The sequence below is a fragment of the Leucoraja erinacea genome, chromosome 23, assembly GCF_028641065.1.
Source record: "Leucoraja erinacea ecotype New England chromosome 23, Leri_hhj_1, whole genome shotgun sequence".
Taxonomy (NCBI): Eukaryota; Metazoa; Chordata; class Chondrichthyes; order Rajiformes; family Rajidae; genus Leucoraja; species Leucoraja erinaceus.
In genome coordinates this window covers 1,085,961-1,108,275 of record NC_073399.1, presented here as the reverse complement: position 1 = coordinate 1,108,275, position 22,315 = coordinate 1,085,961, and the positions used below count along the sequence as shown (strand labels likewise).

General features: G+C 42.7%; 1 protein-coding gene across 7 annotated transcripts in view; it reads left to right on the top strand.

The window, feature by feature from the left end:
* The window catches only part of LOC129708090 (rho GTPase-activating protein 44-like), a 161,627-nt gene that overhangs the window by 79,047 nt on the left and 60,265 nt on the right, over positions 1-22,315 (top strand). For all 7 annotated transcript variants that reach the window (XM_055653643.1, XM_055653642.1, XM_055653641.1 and 4 more), the window contains exons 2-4: positions 16,355-16,394; positions 19,662-19,766; positions 21,760-21,836. In XM_055653643.1, coding sequence (XP_055509618.1) covers positions 16,355-16,394; positions 19,662-19,766; positions 21,760-21,836 — 222 coding nt within the window. The remainder of the gene's footprint in view (positions 1-16,354; positions 16,395-19,661; positions 19,767-21,759; positions 21,837-22,315) is intronic.

The window sequence follows — 22,315 nt, the reverse complement described above, 5'->3', positions numbered from 1 at the left end:
GAGTAGAGGCCATTCAGCCCTTCGAGCCAGCACCGCCATTCAATGTGATCATGGCTGATCATCCCCAATCAGTACCCCGTTCCTGCCTTCTCCCCATATCCCCTGACTCCACTATTTTTAAGAGCCCTATCTAGCTCTCTCTTGAAAGCATCCAGAGAACCTGCCTCCACCGCCCTCTGAGGCTCACTGTACACTATTGGGGGAAAAGCAGGAACGGGGTACAGCGCTGACAAAGACAACAATATGTGCAGCGCCCAGGGTCCCAACCCAAAACGTCACCTATTCATGTTCTCCAGAGATGCTGACTGACCCACTGTGTCCTTTCAAATGATATATTATACACACCCATATACAGGATTGATTGAAAGCTGCTGTTCTCATGAATGGAGATCCTTTAAATATTCTTGCACAGGCAGATCAGGATGGCTCATCAGCTCATCAAATAAATGCAGAGTTTATTTTAAACCAAATGCCCTAAAAGGAGAAACCATTAGATCATTTTAACAGTTTCCAAATAGCACAAACTCAGTTTATACAACAGGTTTTGAGTACATCATGAGTTTGCTGTTCCTGTAAAAAGACTTATGTAATGGTGTGGAAAAAACAGATTAACACCTGTTTAGGACCTTGCAGTTCTTCACAGACTTCAAAGCAAATCGTAGTTCTTAGTTTCTTTGACTGCTTGATTGGATTAGTTTCCTTGTCTTAAAATAATGATGTAGCTAATTCTGAAAATTGCAGAGTTGAATGAATGAAATAATGTAAAGCTGTGTAACCAATGGCACCCTCAGTCATTTATGTTCCAATGCTACAAATATGATTTCATGCAGTTTTTAAGAAGAAATTGCAGATGCTGGAAAATCGCAGGTACACAAAAATGCTGGAGAAACTCAGCTGGTGCAGCAGCATCTATGGAGCGAAGGATATAGGCAACATTTCGGGCCAAAACCCTTCTTCAGACTCCGAAGGTACACGAAAATGCTGGAGAAACTCAGCGGGACTTCAGAGTTACTTCTGAAGAAGGGTTTTGGCCCGAAACGTTGCCTATTTCCTTCGCTCCATAGTTGCTGCTGCACCCGCTGAGTTTCTCCAGCATTTTTGTGTACCTATGATTTAATGCAGAACTGATACATGTCACTGCATTGCCGTTGGGTCCTTGAAGATACCCTCTTGCTGCCTGAGCTACATTTTTACTTTATTGAACATTACAACTTTGCTTGTACTTGCAGTTAAATACAAACTAAACTCTTCACCGGAAGTTGAATCGTCTTTTCAAGTCCTGAGAATATTTTTCAGTGTTGTGTTAATGACTGCTTATTAACCGCTCTACCCCTGAAGTGTGTGTGGTATAGTATTACTATGTGGGGACCGACACAGTGCTCCAGTGGGGCCATGTATCTCTAAACTAAACCAAAATTAAAATATCCATTCCAAGTTTGTTCCTTTGATATTAACCCCCATCTTTAGTTTAGTTTTTATTTAAATAAAATTTACAATAGTATTCACTTGCTTTCCCTTTGCCCCTTGTTATTCATCATATATTTTCATAACTCTTCTTATTTCTATGTTCTACATTGAATTCACCTATTCTCATCTTACACTAATTCTCAGTCATTGAGCAAGTTTTTTATTTGTCATTTGCACTGGATATGAACTGGAACATGGAGAATCTTACCTGCTGTGGCTTTTCAGACACTTTGGATGCAACAACAACGCAAAAAAACCCTATAGATTATCAATTATTCTAAATAAGGTATATTGGTGGGTGTGGGCGAGTTGGGCCGAAGGGCCTGTTTCCACACTGTATCACTCTATGAGTGTAGAGACACTGCCTTACAACACCAGAGAACTGGGTTCAATTCTGACCTTGGGTGCTGACTGTGTGGTGTTCGCACGTTGCTCCTGTGACAGTGTGGGCTCCTGTGGATGCTCCAGTTTCCACCCACATCCCATAAAGACATGCGACATGGTATGTTTAAGAAAGAACTGCAGATGCTGGAAAAATCGAAGGTAGACAGAAATGCTGGAGAAAACTCAGCGGGTGAGGCAGCATCTATGGAGCGAAGGAATGGGTGATGTTTTGGGTCGAGACCCTTCTCCAGACTGATGTGGGGGTGGGGGAGGTGGGACGAAGAAAGGAAGAGGCAGAAACAGTGGGCTGAGGGAGAGCTGGGAAGGGGAGGGGAAGGCGGGAGAAAGCAAGGACTACCTGAAATTGGAGGTCAATGTTCATACCATTGGGGTGTAAACTACCCAAGCGAAATATGAGGTGCTGTTCCTCCAATTTGCGGTGGGACTCACTCTGACCATGGAGGAGGCTCAGGACAGATATTGACCTCTGTACATTACCCTTTGTATGTATAAGCGAGTGGTTGAATCTGAAATAAATTGAGGAAAACGTTGTGAGAATAGAAAAGGGGATTAATGGAAGATTAGTGTAAATCTGTCACAAATAGTTGGCATGGACTCTGTGGGCCAAGCAGTTTGTTTTTGGTGGGGACACAAAAATGCTGGAGAAACTCAGCGGGTGCAGCAGCATCGATGGAGCGAAGGAAATAGGCAACATTTTGGGCCGAAACCCTTCTTCAGACGTTTAGTGTATCTCTCAATAAACATGTGTCCCTCATTCCTTGCGGTTGCTTGCTGCATGTGTAGGGATTACAAATCAACTATTTTAATTTGTACAAAAACTGAGGTTATTGTAGCTTAAAATTATTGGACAACATTAATTTCACATCAATGATTAGCACTTGGGTACATGGGTAACCATATTGATTATTGTGGTGCAATATGATCCCCTTGTAAAATGCCAAGTACTGGCAAATGTAGGATTTCTTACCATGCATTTTTCATTTAAAAGTACTGGTTGATTATACAGTTGCGTATCTAACTAATCAGCAAATTGGGTTTGGATTTGTGAGTTGATTCAGTTCTCAGTTTGAAATTCAGTACAAGATGTTGGTTTAAGTGGAATGCTTATAAGCTTATAATCCAATTTCAGGATTCAGATGTAGAAACCTCGGGCTGTAAATCCTGAGTATTAGGTTACTGCTCCGCCTCAGGCAGGCTGATATCTGTTTTACATGCTCACAATGTGTGTAGTTTATTTTCTTTCAGCTGCAGATCTGTGCTGACAGCAATTGTTCATGTCGAGTTGTGACACTGGAGGCTGGAAAGATACTGCAGTCTCGTCAGCATTTGCTAATGAGAAAGCACCTGAATCCAAATCATTGACCTTTCTCTCTCTCTCTCTCCTGATGTTGACATGCTCACTATCTCTCATCAGCCGTTCAGGACACAAAGTGCTGGAGTAACTCAGCGGGTCAGGCTGCATCTCTGGAGAACATGGATCGGTGACGTTTCAGGGCGGGACCCTGCTTCAGACTGTGCAAATAAAATACATGCTGCCTGATCTGCGAAGTTACTCCAGTACTTTGTGCATCTGCAGGTCTTTGTTTCCACGAGTAGCAGTTTCTTTTTATCTTTGATTTTATTTTAAACATTTGTGTTTTTTGAGCACCACCGGAGCTTTACTTGTTACTGAACGATTGTTACACCAGGGCTGCAAGTTAAACTGACACAAGCTGCTGGGATAATCAGCGGGTCAGGCAGCATCTCTGGAGACATGGGTCATTGACGTTTTGGTTCTAGACTCTTCTTCAGACTACTCTTCAGACTGGTTTGTGAGTCTGAGGAAGGGTCCCATCTTGAAACGTCACCTAACCATGTTCACCAGAGATGCTGCCTGACCCGCTGAGTTAATCCAACACTTTGTTTTCCTCTTTTTTAGTGAACCAGCATCTATAGTTCACTATTTATATTGTGGCTATAAGTTACACTGGATGTGCTTTGCAGTTTGTTTGCGAAATATGTTAAAGTGAGTGAGTATATCTTACAAAACTGGCAGTATCCATCATTAGTTTTGCGTGCCCCCAAATAGATAATAAACGGACGATTTCTCAAAGCCAGTACATCTAGAATAAATCATTTCATTATTCTACATTTACAGAAGTCTTTTAAGCTAATTTTAATTTAAAAACTTCAATCACCAAGGTTGGGATGGTGGCACAGCGGTAGAGTTCCTGCCTTACTGCACCAGAGACTCGGGTTCGATCCTGAGTACGGGTGCTGTCTGTCTGGAGTTTGCACGTTCTCCCCGTGACCGTGTTGGTTTTCTCCGTGTGCTTCCGATTTCCTCTCGCACTCCACAAAGACGTACAGGTATGCAGGTTAATTAGCCGCTCTGTAAATTGTAAATTGTCCCTAGTGTGTAGGATAGTGTTGGTTTAAGGGGCTGACTCAGTGGGTCGAAGGGCCTGTTTCTACACTGTATCTCTAAACTAAAACTAAACTTCTGTTAAACCAACATGTAACCTGAAAGATTCTGAGATCACAAGTAGTATCTTCAACACTGCACCACCCAACCCCCTACCTCTGTTGAATTGGCATTGCATAAGCCTGCTTTATTAAACTGATCAACAGATTAAATTCTGGGCCTTTAGCAGTGATTTAGAGACAGGGGAACAAATCCCTTCAGGCCAGAAGGGGATTTCAATTCAGTAAAGTAATTAAATAAAAATAAATCTGTAATATAATATTAGCATCCACAGATGCTGCTTTACAAACAAACAAAGTTGTGGAGTTGGCCAGCAGGTCAGACAGCAACTCTGTGGATTGGTGATGTTTCGGGTGCCTGGCGCCCATCCACAACCTACAGAGATGCTGCCTGACCCGCTGAGTTACTCCAGCATGTTTGCGTGCGTGTTTTTTTAATAGAAATCACTGAAATTATCTTCATTTGAAACATTTTATGTTTAAGTAAGATGCTGCATTTTATAAGTTTTCCTAGGTATTAATAAATTCAATAATTTGTGTTAGCCTGAGTACTATTGCCTGACAGTGTGACATGCAATGGGGTTATACTGTACGCAGGGCTTGAAACGTCGTCCACTCCTTTCCCCAAACAAATGCCGCAAAAATCCACAGAGTTCCTCCAGCAGTTTCCTTTTTCCTCCAGCAGATGACTTCTTGCTCCAGATTCCATTACCTGTAATCTCTTGAAGATGGACACAAAATGCTGGAGTAACTCAGCGGGACAGATGGCGTCTCTGGAGAGAAGGAATGGGTGACTGAAGACGGGTCTCGACCCGAAACGTCACCCATTCCTTACTCTCCAGAGAGGCTGCCTGGCCCGCAGAGTTACTCCAGCATTTTGTGTCAATCTTCAGTGTAAACCAGCATCTGCAGTTCCTACCTACACATTTAATCTGCAGTCTCTTGTGCCTACTGACACATGCCACCTTATTCAACGGAAAAGGGGAAGAGCATATTTCAGTTCATATGCGACGTGCATTTGGTGATTTTGCTGTGAAAATTATTCAAACTAATAAGATAATTATGGTCACGGTGGCGCAGCGGTAGAGTTGCTGCCTTACAGCGAATGCAACGCAGGAGACCCGGGTTCAATCCAGACTGCGGGTGCTGTCTGTATGGACTTTGTACGTTCTCCCCGTGACCTGCGTGAGTTTCCTCCGAGATCTTCGGTTTCCCCTCACACTACAAACACATACAGGTTAGTAGGTTAATTGGCTCGGTAAATGTAAAAAAAAAAAATTGTTCATAGTGGGTGTAGGATAGTGTCGATGTGCGGGGATCGCTGGTCGGCGCGGACCCGGTGGGCTGTAGGGACTGTTTCTCTCAACTAAAAACTAAATATAACCCAATTGATGTATTAGACGAGCGAACATGTTGGCAGAGTGAATGCTGTAGAAAGTGCAAAAGTTTAATGGGCTAACGTTTAAAAAAAAAAAACCTTTTAGGAAGTAGTCTGGTTTATTGTGGAGGAATGAAAGAATTGTTTCTTCTGCCAAGAGACACAGGAAACAGAAGAATGTGTCCAAAGATAATATCTTTACATGAAATCTTACCCTAATCTAGGACATAAAACCAAACTCTTTACATTACTGGGGTAGATTTGGTGCTGGGGGTAAAATCCCTAGTGACATTAAATGCGATCGAGATAAATATTTCTGTCCTTTTCTTAGCTCAGCAATGAAAGTATTTGTTTATCTATTACTGGCACTTGGCTGTGGTTCAACCAACAAAACATTTGTTAATTTGGTAAATGCCTGCTGTATTCGTCGTTGAAAACTGCTGAATAAATGAGGTTACACTAATGTGATTCGACAAATGTGCTCGAAAGGTTGTGTTGCACGGACACAAATGGTGGAGTAAGGGTCTCGACCCGAAACGTCATCCATTTTCACCCCCAATATTTTCAGTATTTTGCTCTCTTCCTCTCAGCTTGGACTTTTCCGATATGCAAAGTCCAATAACTATATTTTTAAGCAATTATATTCTATTTAATGTGATCTTGAGAGTACATAATATTTTCTGTGGTATTCATAACACATATGATAAATGATAAAATGATAAAATGATCTTTGTTTTGATTGCACCTACCAACATGCATACATTATTATATTACAGTTAATATGTACCGAGGGCAACTTCTTGTTTCAATGCTCCCCATTCCCAATTACTTTTACATTGAAGTGATTGAAATCCAAGTGAAGTTTATATGGCGTCAGAAAACTAAATCCTCCGGAATGGATGATATTCATCACATAGTTGGTTGGAGGCAGTATCAGCACAATTACTATATTAAACTTTGAACCTTCAGATGTCCTGGTTCAAGCTAAAACTAAAGACAAATAATAACCTCCTCACACATTCCCCTGCAAGTATCTCTGTCACCCCTTTAAAATATGCCCCTTCTTTGAATAAGCTCTTAAACGTCGCATCTGAATCAGTTTCCATCTGATTACACTCCTTGAGGTTGTCCATGTATGTGTTCAATTAACAAAACACTGAGATTGGGGACATTTCTATTCAATTGGGGGGGGGGGAGGGTTAGAAATAGTCAGTGAGGTAAACAAACATAATAGTTGAGTGGCAAATGACAATAGTGCTACCTTCCCAATATTTAACTGAAGGAAATAATGTGTTATCTGGGCTGTATGTTGTGACAGACAGCCTGACATCTTGCATGTCATTTTAATATTACACTTATCCCATCCCCCTGGATATTCCGGATTAATAAATTAAGGTTTTGTCAACTAATTACAAATCAGGCTAATAACAAATCCCTAACATTAGCCAACTCCAAAACACGAAGCGCTGAGCATTGCGATCCAGACATCACGGACAACTGGCCTCAGATCCCCGCTCATATCTGGCAGTGCACTCCGTCTGAACCAGGGGCCGGGAGCGTTTTTGAAAGTGGGGGGGGGGGGGGGGGGGAGGTGGGGCTGAGCGATCATATGATTACTGGCCTTGGCGGTACCCAGCGAAGGAGTGGAGCAACCGAGTGTGCCCCCCCCCTCCCACTGTAGGGACTTTTTGAAATTTGATGTATTAAAATCATCTTTTAGCGCATTGTAGAAGTATGACTTCAATGTTTTTTTCGAGATTATGGAAATATTAACCTAATTAATATGTTATTTCTGGGTTTCGGCCCGAAACGTTGCCTATTTCCTTCGCTCCATAGATGCTGCTGCACCCGCTGAGTTTCTCCAGCTTTTTTGTGTAAGCTTCATTCTCCAGCATCTGCGAGTTCCTTCTTAAACAAACGTTATTGATGGGCACAAAAAAAGCTGGAGAAACTCAGGGTGCAGCAGCATCTATGGAGCGAAGCTTTTTTGCAACGTTTCGGGCCAAAACCCTTCTCCAGCATCTGCAGTTTTGATGTTCTTCACTGGTTATGACGGTAACAATATGTTATTGATGTTGGTTCACTGAGGAGATAGTAACAGTGTCCAGAGCTTTGAAGAACCTGCTTTAAGTATTTTGTTGTCAGAGAAGCAGCATGGAAAACCCGGCCCTTCGGCTCACTGAGTCCGCGCCAACCAGTGATCCCGGCACATTAGCACTATCCTACACACACTAGAGACAATTTACAACCATATCAATAAAATTAGCCTATAAACCTGTACATCTTTGGAGTGTGGGAGGAAACCAGAGATCCTGGAGAAAACCCACGCAGGTCACGGGGAGAACGACAAACTCTGTACTGACAACGCCATAGTCCGGATCGTACCTCTGGCACTGTAACCATACCGCTGCGCCATCATGCTGTTCCGCCACTTGGGGGAGGGATGGGGTGGTTGGTCGGTTCAATGCAGTCCTGTAGACTATGAATTTCATACAATTCTGACATGGCTTATGCATTTACAATCTCACTATGCATCGATGTAAAAATCTCTGCTATTCTGTTTTATGTCCTTTCATCTGTGTTTTATGTTTGAAGGCCACGAGATCTAGAGTTTAGCGCTACTGAGTATATTTTAAAGCAAAGATAGACACAAGTGCTGGAGTAACTCAACTGATCCGGCAGCATCTCCGGAGACAAAGGATGGGTGACGTTTTAGGTCGGGACCCTTCTTCAGACCTGCATTTGTAGTTCTTTCTTTCTATATTTCAAAGCAATTTGTATTTTGCTTAGTATTTTGACTAATGATATAATAACGATAATATATGAATACTGATGTTGAAATTTTAATTCATGTTTTTAGAATAAACAGCACTGTGTACAGAGTGAATCTGTAAAATTAATTGCCATAGACAGCTGTGGAGGCCAAGTCAATGAACATTTTTAAGGTGGATATAGATAGATCCTCGATGAGGACGAGTGTCAGAGGTTATGCTGAGAAGGCAGGAGAATGGGGAAAGAGAGGAAATACATGATAGAATGGCAGAGTAGACTTGATGGGCCGAATAGTCTAATTCTGCTCCTATCACATGAATTTTAGAAACTATTTAAGATCAGTCTATATATATATTGTAGAAAAAATCTCACAAATTAAAAATGCAATAATGGTTGAAATATGCAAGGAACTGCAGGTGCTGGTTTTCAATAAAAGACACAAGGTGCTGGAGTAACTCAGTGGGTGAGGCAGCATCTCTGGACAACTTGAACAGGTAACGTTTCGGGCCGGGACCATTCATCAAACACATCATGGTGGAATTGTCATTTGAATGGTGGAGAGAGTGAACTGCCCTCTGGTGGACAGTGTTAGAGTTACCTTTGTGTAGATGTATAAACAAGCTGGGCGTTCTGGTGCACAAGCAGATTGGAGATTTAACCAATAGAAGAGACTATTTAGCGAAGGCTATTCTTGTAAATCAAATGCATCATAAATTTACCTCAGTTCAACAATAACTGAATTAATACTTTTTAATTCTGACTTTGCTTTTATGTATATAAAAAAAATACAAAATGCTGGAGTAACTGAGAGGGTCATAGAAACATAGAAACATAGAAACATAGAAATTAGGTGCAGGAGTAGGCCATTCGGCCCTTCAAGCCTGCACCGCCATTCAATATGATCATGGCTGATCATCCAACTCAGTATCCTGTACCTGCCTTCTCTCCACACCCCCTGATCCCCTTGGCCACAAGGGCCACATCTAACTCCCTCTTAAATATAGCCAATGAACTGGCCTCAACTACCCTCTGCGGCAGAGAGTTCCAGAGATTCACCGCTCTCTGTGTGAAAAAAGTTCTCCTCATCTCGTTTTTAAAGGATTTCCCCCTTATCCTTAAGCTGTGACCCCTTGTCCTGGACTTCCCCAACATCGGGAACAATCTTCCTGCATCTAGCCTGTCCAACCCCTTAAGAATTTTGTAAGTTTCTATAAGATCCCCCTCTCAATCTCCTAAATTCTAGAGAGTATAAACCAAGTCTATCCAGTCTTTATTCATATGAAAGTCCTGACATCCCAGGAATCAGTCTGGTGAACCTTCTCTGCACTCCCTGGGAGAACTTCAGGAGAAGATGGATAGAGTCAAAGAGTAATTGAATGATACAGTGTAGAAACAGACCCTTCGGCCCAACTTGCCCACACCAGCCAACAATGTCCCAGCTACACGTGTTCATACCGTTGGGTTTAAGCTACAGAAGCGGGATATGTGGATCTGATCCTCACTTTGGCAATGGAGGAGGTGGAGGACAGAAAGGTCAGTGTGGGAATGGGAAGAGACAAGTGGATTGGGTCTTGATTTAACTTGATTTGATTCGTAAGGGTATGAAGGGCGATAGTGCGAAGGGAGGAGAATGGGGTGGAGAGGGAAAGACAGATCAGTCATGGGTGAATGGTGGAATAGACTTAATGGGCCGAATGGCCTGTTTCTGCTCCTAGAAACTTTGAACTTATGAAAAGATCTAATAGAAACACCATTCCTATAGAGTTATAGGATTCTGTCCCTTCTGCCCAACTCATCAATCAAGACCACTTTTATCATTAGTGAGTGGTGAGAAGGATTGTGAACCGATGTTTGCTAAAACCAAATAAAATCTTTCTCAGCAGCTGGTATAAAAAGAGGGTCACTTTAACACATTAATGCTGCAGGAGAGGATATGAGCAATCCTGACAAGTCAACTGTGAATGCGGGTAGGTGAGTGAGAAGACCCCTCTGTATTGGCACAGGCTGCCTTGTGTCAAAGTGTTGCTGCTGCGATAACTGCTGGTGACACAACTGTGAACACAAGTGTTTCTATTCCCTCCTCCCCTCCATTGTGTGGAAGAGTGCAGTCCTCTGGCGTTTAGATCACGTGCTTATTTTAGATGTCATTCTATTAATGTTTAGTGCAGAAAGCAAATCATAATTTCTTCCCTTGTTGTTGATGTGCATTCTCGGCCAGCAATTGTGGCAAAACCATCAGTGAATTTCTACACAAGCTCCTACGAAGGGTCTCGGCCTGAAACAGCGCCTATCTATGTTCTCCAGAAATGCTGCCTCACCCCACTGAGGTTTAATCTTTTCAGTTTTAGAGACACAGCACGGAAACAGGCCCTTTGGCCCACCATGTCCGTGCCGACCAGCGATCCCCGCACACATACACACCAGGGACAATTTACAGTTTTCACAAGCCAATTAGCCCTACAAACTTTGGAGTGTGGGATGAAACCGAGCTCCCTGGAGAAAACCCACGCAGGTCATGGGGAGAACGTACAAACTCAGTACAGACAGCATCGAACCTGGGTCTCTGGCGCTGTAAAGCAGCAACTCTACCGCTGCGCCACCATGCCCCCCTGTGCATGTTGGTTGGTGTGGGCAAGTTGGGCCGAAGGGCCTGTTTTCATGCTGTACGACTCCATGACACTAAATCAATCTGGACATTGGCTCGCTTGATATGAACACAGCGAGTGATGCTGAGTTTCACTGAGCTGAAAACGCAGCTGCAGGTAGTGTTGTAGTCTTGACATGAGGTCTGTACATTCTGCCAGTGGACACTGTGTACACAGCAGATGTTGTTTGCTCAGCACTCTGACACAACATGTCATTCCCCTCCCCATCCCCTGATGCACCAGTGAACCACTAACTCAACAGACATTCATTAGCTGCACAAAAATGCTGGAGAAACTATGGAGAACATGGATAGCGTTTCACAGAGTGCTGGAGAAACTCAGCATCTATGGAGCGAAGGAAATAGGTGACGTTTCGGGCCGAAACCCTTCTTCAGACCCTTCTTGAACACAGACATCCATTAGCTGTTTGCTTTCACATACGCTGGGCTGTGCTAACTACTCCCAACACAAGCGCAGGCTGGCACAGTGAGTTGCTGCCTTACAGGGCCAGAGACCCACGTTCGATCCTGACTACGTGTGCTGTCTGTACAGAGTTTGTGTCTTCTCCCTGTGTTCCAGCTTCCTCCCACACTCCAAAAACATGCAAGTTTGCAGCTTAATTGGCTTCTGTAAATTGTCCCTACTTTCTAGGATAAAACTAGTGTAGGGGTGATTGCTGGTTGGCACGGACATGGGGGGCAACTACATATCCCACCCATGTACCTGTCTAATTGTTTCTAGATGGCTTGGTTGTAATCATGTAGTCTTTTTGCAGAATCTTTGTCGGAACAACAAAGCTTTTTGCTGCACCTCGGTACACGTGACAATAATAAACCACTAATTATAAACATTCCCAGCATTTCCACGTTTTGGGCAGGAAGGAACTGCAGATGCTGTTTTACACTGAAGATAGACACAAAATAACTCAGCAGGTCAGGCAGCATCTCTGGAGAAAAGGGCCTGTCCCACCAGCATGCGACTGCAAGCGGCGAGCTCGACCAAACCGGAAGCGGGGGCCGCGTGGAGGTCGCGTGATCCCGTACGAGTTGACGTGAAGTTCGAGCAAACACGTACGCCGTCAAGAAGCTGCGTACGGCGTTGAGACGCTGTGCACGCCCATCGAGGCGGTGCGTGCGGCTTCAATGCGGTTGCGGGCCGGCAGGCCGTTGCCGTGCAGAATTTTTGGACAGTGTCAGTTTTTCGGAGCCCCGCGCGATGTCGGGAACAGCTCCGCACAACTCCATACGGCTCCGGCGATCGAAGTGGGACCGGCCCCGCGAGGCCGTACGGCTCAAGCGACCACGTTAGGTCGCGCTTGCCGCATGCAGTCGCATGCTCGTGCGACAGGCCCTTTACTCCAGCTTTTTGCGTCTATCTTGGTGACATTTTGTCTCGGGTTGTTTGACATGAACAAATACTTGTTGTCCGGGACAGATTAACGTCACACCATTGTTGTCCATTATTGAATGTGTGAAAGCTGCCGCCCGCTGGAAACATATCCTCAGAGGTGGAAGTTTGGATGCCAGAAAAACAGTCTAATGAGGTAGTGTTTACATTCATTTTGTGTCAGGAGCCAAGATTTTGCAGCTGCAATCACTTTAGAAAATTATAAGTTAGATTTCCCTTCAAACAAATTTCAAAGGCGTAAATGACAGAAAATATCACTTAACTTTCTTTTATAAAGGAGCAGTTAATTGTACAATGGGGATAAATTAGTTCACAAAACATTGTGAATGAAACATGATCTTTCAATATTGCAAAATTCCCTCTGTATGTGTCTCTCTGTGTTAGGAATCATTTAATTGATGCTTCATCTTGATCTCAATAAGTTGCCTCCTTCAGTAGAAACATAGAAATATAGAAAATAGGTGCAGGAGGAGGCCATTCGGCCCTTCGAGCCAGCACCGCCATTCATAGTGATCATGGCTGATCATCTAAAATCAGTACCCTGTACCTGCTTTTTCCCCATATCCCTTGATTAGATTTAGCCCTAAGAGCTAAGGGCTAAATCTAACTTTCTCTTGAACTGTAATGTTGAAGACCTCCTTCGACTATGTTGAAGACCAGCTTCGACTAGCTATGACTAGCTACCACTAACTTCGGGAAAATTGTACACCGAATAGTGGAGAGTGAAGCCAACCTCCCTTCGACCTCCCTTCGACTATGATGGAGACTATCTACGACTACCTTCGACTACCCTCGATTACCTACGACTAACATGCCGACCTACTCTGACCTACTACGACTAAACCTACGAGTAAAAGAAGTGTCGATTTTTTCCATGGCGACCTTTTTTTATTTGTGGGCATTTTTCAACATGTTGAAAAATAAGCCACGACCTAGATGAGGCCTCGAGTACACGGGGACCACTCTCGAGCTTGAAGGAGAGTTACAAAGACCTCTTACGATCTTGTGTCGATCACGCTGTGAGTATGAGTCGAGGGTAAACTCGCCAGAACTCGCAGATTAAGTCGCCGATGTGGGACAGCCCCTTAACAATGTTGGGAACTATATTCTGCACTCTTATCTTATCCTTAGCTCTATCTACACCCTTGCTTTATCAAACGTGTTTGACCAGATTGTATTTATGCACGGAATATCTGATCTAGCATGCAAACAAAGCTTTTCACTGTACCTCCCTACATGTGACAATAATAAGCCTAATCCAACCAAAGAGATTGAGTACAATTTTCATTTGATTACTAACAAGTGTATTTAAAGGACAATTAGCCTGCTTTGCCACACATTTTTTCAAGACATTTAGTGCCAAAAAAAAAAGAGATTTGTTAGCAGTTGAAATGAAAATAGCTGGCGGTATGCCACAAGGATGTAATCTGAGAAGTATTCAAATGACAGGCGGCACAGTGGAGCAGCTGCCTTACAGCGCCAGAGACCCAGGTTCGATCCTGACTACTGGTGTTGTCTGTACGAAGTTTGTACGTTCTCCCTGTGACGATGTGGATTTTCTCCAGATGCTCCCGATTTCTCCCACACTCCAAAGACGTACAGGTTTGTAGGTAAATTGGCTCTGGTATACATTGTAAATTGTCTGTAGAATAATGCTCGTGTACGGGGTGATCGCTGGTCAGTGCTGAGTCGGTGGGCCAAAGTGCCTGTTTCCTGCGTTGTATCTCTAAAGTCTAAAGACAGTCAGCCAGGAGTTAATCTTCTCTGATGATCAGTCTAGTGTGTACATCAACTGCAGCTTTTTTTCTTCGCATAGACTGAATAGCTTTGACCTTAAAATTCAGGGTATTGCAGGATGGAGCAGTGAATCAGGAAGGCAGTGAACATTCAGTAAACCTGCAACTGCAAGCTGACTCAGTACTCTGGCCAGTCTGCTGAAAGACCGGGTTTCGAACTGCTCGTCTTGTAGATGCAATTACCGAGAAATAGCAAAAAAAGTTATTTAAAAACAATGATTTAAAAACACTATTGCAATCTGAACCTGCAAGATAACGTTGCATTTCAAGATGCCTTTGGTCAATGAAGATAGAAGCAGTGTGCCGTATTCTTGCCTCTGTGGCTCGAGAGAAGAAGTTCTGACTGCCGACTTTTCAAAGATTCGGTATTTCATCCGGTTCCTCGAATTCCTCCATTACCTTGGAAGCATCTACAGGATGATGAAGAAGAAACTGAGGTCTGAACCCTCCTCACTGTGGCACAACATCGCAGTATTGAGAATTATATAATGCAGAGCAAAAATATAGGATGCCTATAATTAATCTGGGAATTGCTATAAATATCAATGTCTCCCAATATACAGAACTCTGCGCATTCTCACTATAATGGATTAGTGCAGATTGTGTTGATAATGCTGCATTGCCAAGGGACGTTTAGTTCAAGGGCATTAACTGCAGCAAATGCTGTAGAATGTGTTGGGTTTCATTCAGGTGCTAACCTTGCTGTTTGCTTTTGTGTTAATGAAATGTGCTTAGAACATACCTGTAATATTTTTGTAATTATATTAGAGAAATCACTCACTACTAATGAAAGTTAGATATCTGCAGACTGCATTTACCAATATTAGCAATGTCAGCATTTACTTTCAGAAATATCGTGTCCACTGGTTTCTCAGATAATGAAGCAAATAATAATGTAATTTTATGGCTATGACATAGTCAAAATATTAAAAACACAAGCCACCAGTGAGAAAAATGTATACATCATTTGTTTTTTTTTTTTCCGTAAAATGGACACAAAATGCAGCACAGCAGCGCAGCGGGTAGAGCTGCTGTCTCTTAGTGCACGAGACCCTGGTTCGATCCTGAGCTTGGGTGCTGTCTGTATGGAGTTTATATGTTCTCTCTTGGACCACGTGGGTTTAATCCTGCTACTGCGGTTTCCTCCCACATCCCCAAAGACGCTTCTGTAAATTGCCCCGCGTGTGTAGGGAGTGGAATAACATAGAACAGTGTGAACTGATGATCGACACGACAAGCTGGAGTAACTCAGCAAGTCAGGCAGCATCTCTGGAGAAAAAGAATAGGTGACGTTTCGGGTTGGAACCCTTCTTCAGACTGCGAGTGCATACCAGTGAACATTGGTAGGCATGGACTCAGTGGGTCGAAGGGCCTCTTTCCATTGCTGATTTCTTAAGATCAGATTTTAGATGCTGAAATCGGTAACATCTTCGCCTCAGATGTGGAATAATAATGATACTGACACAATATTTACGTTACATTCCTTGGTCTCCGTGTTTCCGTGTTGGAAAGATTCCAGGACCCGTCTTGGAATCTTTCAAATTCATGCTGTGAAATTGTCCCTCAACAGCTTCCAGCAACCTGAATTCTGATTGCTACAACCGCCATCTTTCCATTCCCTCCACAGATGTTGCCCGACCCACTGTTACTCCAGCACGTTGCGTTTGTTCACAGTATCTGCAGTTCCTTGCATCTCCATACTTGTAAAACAGACTAAAACAAATATAATTAAATACAATTGAATGTAACTGATTTATCAAGGATATTTCAACTTTAAATTTATGCTTATGGGAGATGCTCTGAAAAGGGCTCTCTATTTAGTACCAAAATTGCAACCAGAAAAGTCATAGTTTAAGTAAATAAACATTGTACGGATAATTCTCAGCCGTATGATATGAATGTGACTTTAACATTGCATTCACAATGTGGCATGAGCTGTTTAAAGGTTAATTTTGGAAAGGTTTGTACACTTGTTCTGTACGTCTGGGTTTATTACAATACAACTTCTTCCTCTGTTGCAGAGCTGAAAAGACAGAAGTATTGAATGAAGATTTGCTTCAGGTAACATTTGTTCATCCATTTTACTTAATAAAACCACAGCCGGATTGTTCATGTATCCGGGCATCTCTCTACAATTATACTAAAAGTATCATCGAATACTCTCAACCCAATACTATTGCCTGACAGAGTATCTAATCCCTTTTAATTTCCAGTTTATTCATCCTGATAAACCGAGCCTTGCACTGTTCAGGTATAAACAGCAGTAAAACCAGTTTGCTTGAAGCAGTGCCAATCAGACACAGAGCACAAGATGTGAAGTTAATGGCAACTTTCTAAACTATTTGTTATCACCTCCTTAATCCCTTGTTTTTGCAAAAATCCATTAACCCTTGATTTATTTTTGATCTATTTTTGTAATGATACGGTCCAGCAAATTCTCCTCTAACTGTGTAAAACCATGTACCATTTAATGTACATCTTCTGGTTTGTTTAATGTGTGCTCTTGTGGAAAGACTTTGTCCAATTGTTAACTTCAAACAATTGGACAAAGTCTTTCCACAAGATTTCTAATCAAATATCCAAACCAAGCCCTAACAATATACAATTCCACGCCGTTAGCTTTCCAGATTACTTGCTGGCCCTGCATACTAGTCTTCTGTCACTCATGCATCTCAGACCCCTGTCATCTCTCAACATTTAGGAAATATGCTTGTTTTTATTCTCATTTTCCTTATTAAAAATAAACGATCTACAGACCGTACCTTTCATTCCACTATGGACCAGATTTTTTTTGCTATCAAATTATAGTTATTAGATTACTGAATTTTGTAATGATGACATTTATCTGTGTGTTGCGTTTACAGGCTTGGTAAACTGCTGCAAGTAAGAATGTAATTGGTCCATTGTCGGTATTTATAACAGTTAAGCACTCTTGGCTCTTGTAATCCATCTGCCAAATTGTTGTCAACTCACAACCTACCTATATCCCTTTACAGGCTCCCATATCCTCTTCACCACATATATTGATATGTTCCTTTGTATCATCAGCAATATCAGGCAGTCCTTTCTGTGCCTTCAGCAATTCATCATATAAAATGGAAAACAATTAAACCCTGGCCCCAATTCTTGCAGCACACCACACCTTGCATCTCTCCAGTCACAAATAGACCTATTTACCCAGATGCTGCCTGTCCCGCTGAGTTACTCCGGCACTTTGTGTCTATCTTTGGTGTAAACCAGCATCTGCAATTCCTCCCTGCACTATTTATTTCTACTTTCTCTTTCATTTTAGGCAACTTATCTTGCAGCTGTTTTTGCAGCAACTTATCATATACCTTCTGGAGATCCAAGTACATCACTTTGTCTACATATTACTTAGTCATCCAGCACAGAATCAGGCCCTTTGGCCCAACCAGTCCATACCAACCAGGATGCCCATCTGAGATAAACCTTTTCTATCCATGTATCAGTCCGAATGTCCTTTAAATTCTGTTACAATATCTGCCTCAACTACCATGTCTGATAGCTCGTTCCCTAAACCCACCACCCTCTGAGTGAAAAAGTTGCTCCTCATGTTCCTATTAAATGTTGTCCCTCTCACCTTAAACCTATGTCCTTCGGTTCTTGATTCCCTAACCATGGGTCAAGAGTCTGCAAAGGATTCACACAAAACATTGACTTGCCTAATTACGTTGAGTTTATTTCTAAATGAACTGCTGCAACATCTTTAATAGTAGCTTCCAATATTCCCCCATTGCCAGATGTTAAGTGAACAACTCTGTAGTTCCCTGCCTTTCCTCCCCATTCTGTTTTGAATCTCCAATTTTGCAATCTAATGGAATCTTCCCCGAATATGGAGAATTTTAGGAAAATTAAACCCATGCGTCAGCTTTTAAAACCTAAAGGATGATGTCAGTCAGTATCACAGCTGGATCAATTTGCTCAGAACTACTTTCTCAGGATAATACGTTTCCTGAGTTCCTCCTTGTGGGACATAGGCCCATTGAGTCCGTGCCGACCAGCAATCACCCCGTACACTAACACTGTCCAACACACTAGAGTCAATTTTTTTTTTTTTACCCAAGCCAATTAACCTGAAAACCTGTACGTCTTTGGAGTGTGGGAGGATACTGGAGTACCCAGAGAAAACCCACACGGACACATGGAGAACATACAAACTCCACACAAACAGCACCTGTAGTCAGGTTTGAACCCGGGGCTCTGGAGCTGTGACACTGTGCCACCCCTATCACTCAAGCCAATGTAATAATGTTTTAGTTTATTGTCACGTGAGCACAGTGAATAGCATTTAGAGTTTAGAAAATAGGTGCAGGAGTTAGTTTGAGCCTGCACGTGCCACCAAGGCTGACATCCAAAAAGCATACCCTTTGATCCCCTGGCGTGCCACATCTAACTCCCAGTCAGCGGCAGATACAATACATGATCTCGGTTTTAAAGGACAATTCACAGTCCATTCATTCACAGTGTAACAGTCATGGCATACAATACATGAATTACAATTGTCAAATGTTACTGCAGGAGTCGAGAAATTTGAAGTCGAGATTTGAAAGAGTGGAGCGATTATAATGCATAATTGCAGATCCCATTCTGTAACTAACACAGAAAGAGTCAGATGGATTCGACACCATCTGTTGTCTGTGCCGTTCACGGTGAGATATTTTAGGTCACCTCTTTATTGCGGTTAGAAAGGATAAATGATGCTTGGGCTAGGCTGCAGAGTTGACACACTCGTTGCAGAATTTGATTGTCTTTACTGCAGAAAGTAACCTTGACATGCCGTCAAATACTTGGGAAGTGAAAAGAGATTAATTGTTACAAAAACTACCATATGTTTGAAGTGGAGATTTAAAATCCCCAAATCAATATTACAGAATTAATTTACTGAGCTGCACAGTGACACAGTGGTAGAGTTGCTGCCTTACAGCGCCAGAGACCCAGGTTTGATCCTGACTATGGATGCTGTCTGTACAGAGTTTGTACTTTCTCCCTGTGACTAGGTGGGTTTTCTCCAGGTGCTCTGGTTTCCTCCCACACTCCAAAGACAGACAGGTTTGTGGGTTAATTGGCTTTGGTGAAATTGTAAATTGTCCCCAGTATTTAGGATAGTGCTGGTGTACGGGGTGATCGCTGGTCGGCACAGACTCGATGGGCTGAAGGGCCTGTTTCTGCTCTGTATCTCGAATGTCTAACGTCTAAAGTACGTTGTTTAATATGAAATGTGAGCAGAAGAAAACAATCTATTTGCATCCCGTTTGGTTTATGTGATTTTGATTTTGTTTTCACTGTAAAAACCTTTTCATTAAACAGGTGGAGAAACGTCTCGAGTTGGTAAAACAAGTCTCACACAGCACTCATAAAAAACTCACAGCATGTCTCCAGGGCCAACAAGGTGTGGACGGCGACAAAAGATCGGTACGTTTCCATTCATTACTGTCCACTGAATCGACCGACCGTATATGCATCAGCGAGCCTCGGAGAAATGAATTGTAAATGGATGTTAACCCAAACTCTTTCCCAAACTGTTCTTCGCTTGTTTGGTAACCCAGAACACTGTTGTAGATGCATTTTATTCTCAAATGAAAGGAGTCCCACTCAATGACACACACACAGTGCTGCAATAACTCAGCGGGTCAGGTAGCCCCTCTGGAGAGCATGGATAGGGGCAACACAGTTGCTGCCTCCCACCATCGGAGACCCGGGTTCGATCCTGACCATGGGTGCTGTCTATACGGAGTTTGTACGTTCTCCCTGTGACCCCGGGTGGTGTAGTTTCCCCCCACGTTGCAAAGACCTGCAAGTTTGTAGGTAATTGGCTTCTGTAAATTGTCCCTGTGTGTGTGTGTGTGTAGGATGGAATTAATGTAGTGGTGATTATTGGTTGGGGTGGGCTTGGTGAGCTCAGGTGCTTGTTTCTATGCTGTATCTCTAGACTAAGATAAACTAAAGTGATGCTTCAAGTCAGGAACCATCTTCAGAGGGAACCAATACGTCACCTATCCATCTTCTACAGAGATGCTGCCTGACCTGCTGTGAAATCAAGAAATACAAGACTAGTGCAGGAATGTAAAAGCTATTGAACAGATGGCCTATTTATGTTTCCATTTAATGTATATTTTTGTTCTGATTGAGACATATGACTGATTGGAGGAGCAAGGAACTGCAGGTGCTGGAATCTTGATCCAAGCACAAAGTGCTGGAAGAAGTCAACAAGTCAGGCAGCATCTGTGCCGGCAATGGGCAGGCCATGCTTTGGGTTGGGACCCTTCATCAGACCACAGATGCTGCCTGACCTGCTGAGTTTCTCCAGCCCTTAGTGTTTTTCTTAATGAGCAGCAGATATGGTTCGATCATTCTATACTATTCTAGGGTGGCGTAGTGTCGCAACTGGTAGAGTTGCTGTCTCACGGCACCAAAGACCCAGGTTTGATCCTGATCTCAAGTACTGTTTGTGTGGAGTTTGCACGTTCTCCCTGCGACTGTGTGGGTTTCCTCCGGGTGTTCCAGTTTCCTCCCACATCCCAAAGCTGTGCGAGTTTGGAGTTTAATTAGCTTCTGTAAATTGACCCTAATGTAGGCAGTAAGTGCGGAATAACTTAGCAGCTGGTGCCTGTTTCCATGCTGTATCTCCTCACTAAACTAAACTAAATTATCACTGAATATTACATCCCTATAGATTCTATTCCATACAGCAACAAGTGTCTGTCTATGCACCTGGAAAATATCATTTTAAAGTTTGTAATTTTAAAGAAGAATATTCTCCTGAAATGTAGATTTATAATGGTCCTGACTTGCCTGCTTTTCCTGCAGCTTTAATATTTTGTTTAAAATTAACATCTTATTGGATGGAATTAATTGTAAATTTAACAAGCGATTTATTATCAATTAGTTAAAGATCAAATGATGGAAGGTTTTTAAAACAGTGGCAGCAAAGTTACCAAATGCAACAGTAAATAGTGGCCAGTGAACATTTACTCATGTGAATAGAATTACATCTCGTGATAGAAAATAAAGGAATGTCCCAGTGGTGCAGCGGTAGAGTTGCTGCCTCACCCTGCCACAGACCCGGGTTCGATCCTGACTACGGGTGCTGTGGGTACGGAGTTTGGTACGTTCTCCCTGGGACTGCGTGGGATTTCTCTGGGTGCTCTGGTTTCCTCCCACGCTCCATAGATGTACAGGTTTGTAGGTTATTTGGCTTCAGTAAATTTGTAAATTGTTCCTATTGTGTAGGATAGTGTTAGTGCACGGGGTGCACGGCGCGGACTCGCTGGGCCGAAGGGCCTATTTCCACGCCCTATCTCTAAATTCTATAGTCTAAAAAGACCCAGGGTATTAGTTACATTATCCTGCCTGGTAATCACTGCCGATCAGATCTAATTATAAATCATGTTGATCATGCCTACAGAAGAAGCTGCCATTAACAACATTGGCACAATGTTTAGTGGAAGGGTCTACAATTCTGGGTGAAGACTCTTTGCTGGGGTAAGCCATTTATATACTTGATTTGACATTGTAGATTCGATACAAATGATCTAAAGGGCCTGTCCCACTTATGCAACTTTTCCGCTACTGCCGGCACCCGTTATAGGTTGTTGCAGGTCGCTGAAATATTCAACATGTTGAAAATTCAACGACGACCAAAAAGACACTACGACTCTTTAGGCGACTGAGGAGACGACTCACGACTATACAGGCGACATCCTGGTGACATGTCGCGGGGTGAAGCCTGTATGGTCGTGAGTAGTCGCCCAAAGAGTCGTTCCTTGTTCTGGTCGCCGCTGGATTTTCAACATGTTGAAAAAGTCGCGCAGGTGGGGCCGGCCGATATTCGTATTGAATATATCTGCTAACTAATGATATTTATATTCTAAAAGGAAAGAAGAGCTGTTTGATATTAATCTGTGTTGTTTACAATATTAACACTGGGAAGTTTGAAGGTTTCATGACTGCTACAAAGAGTA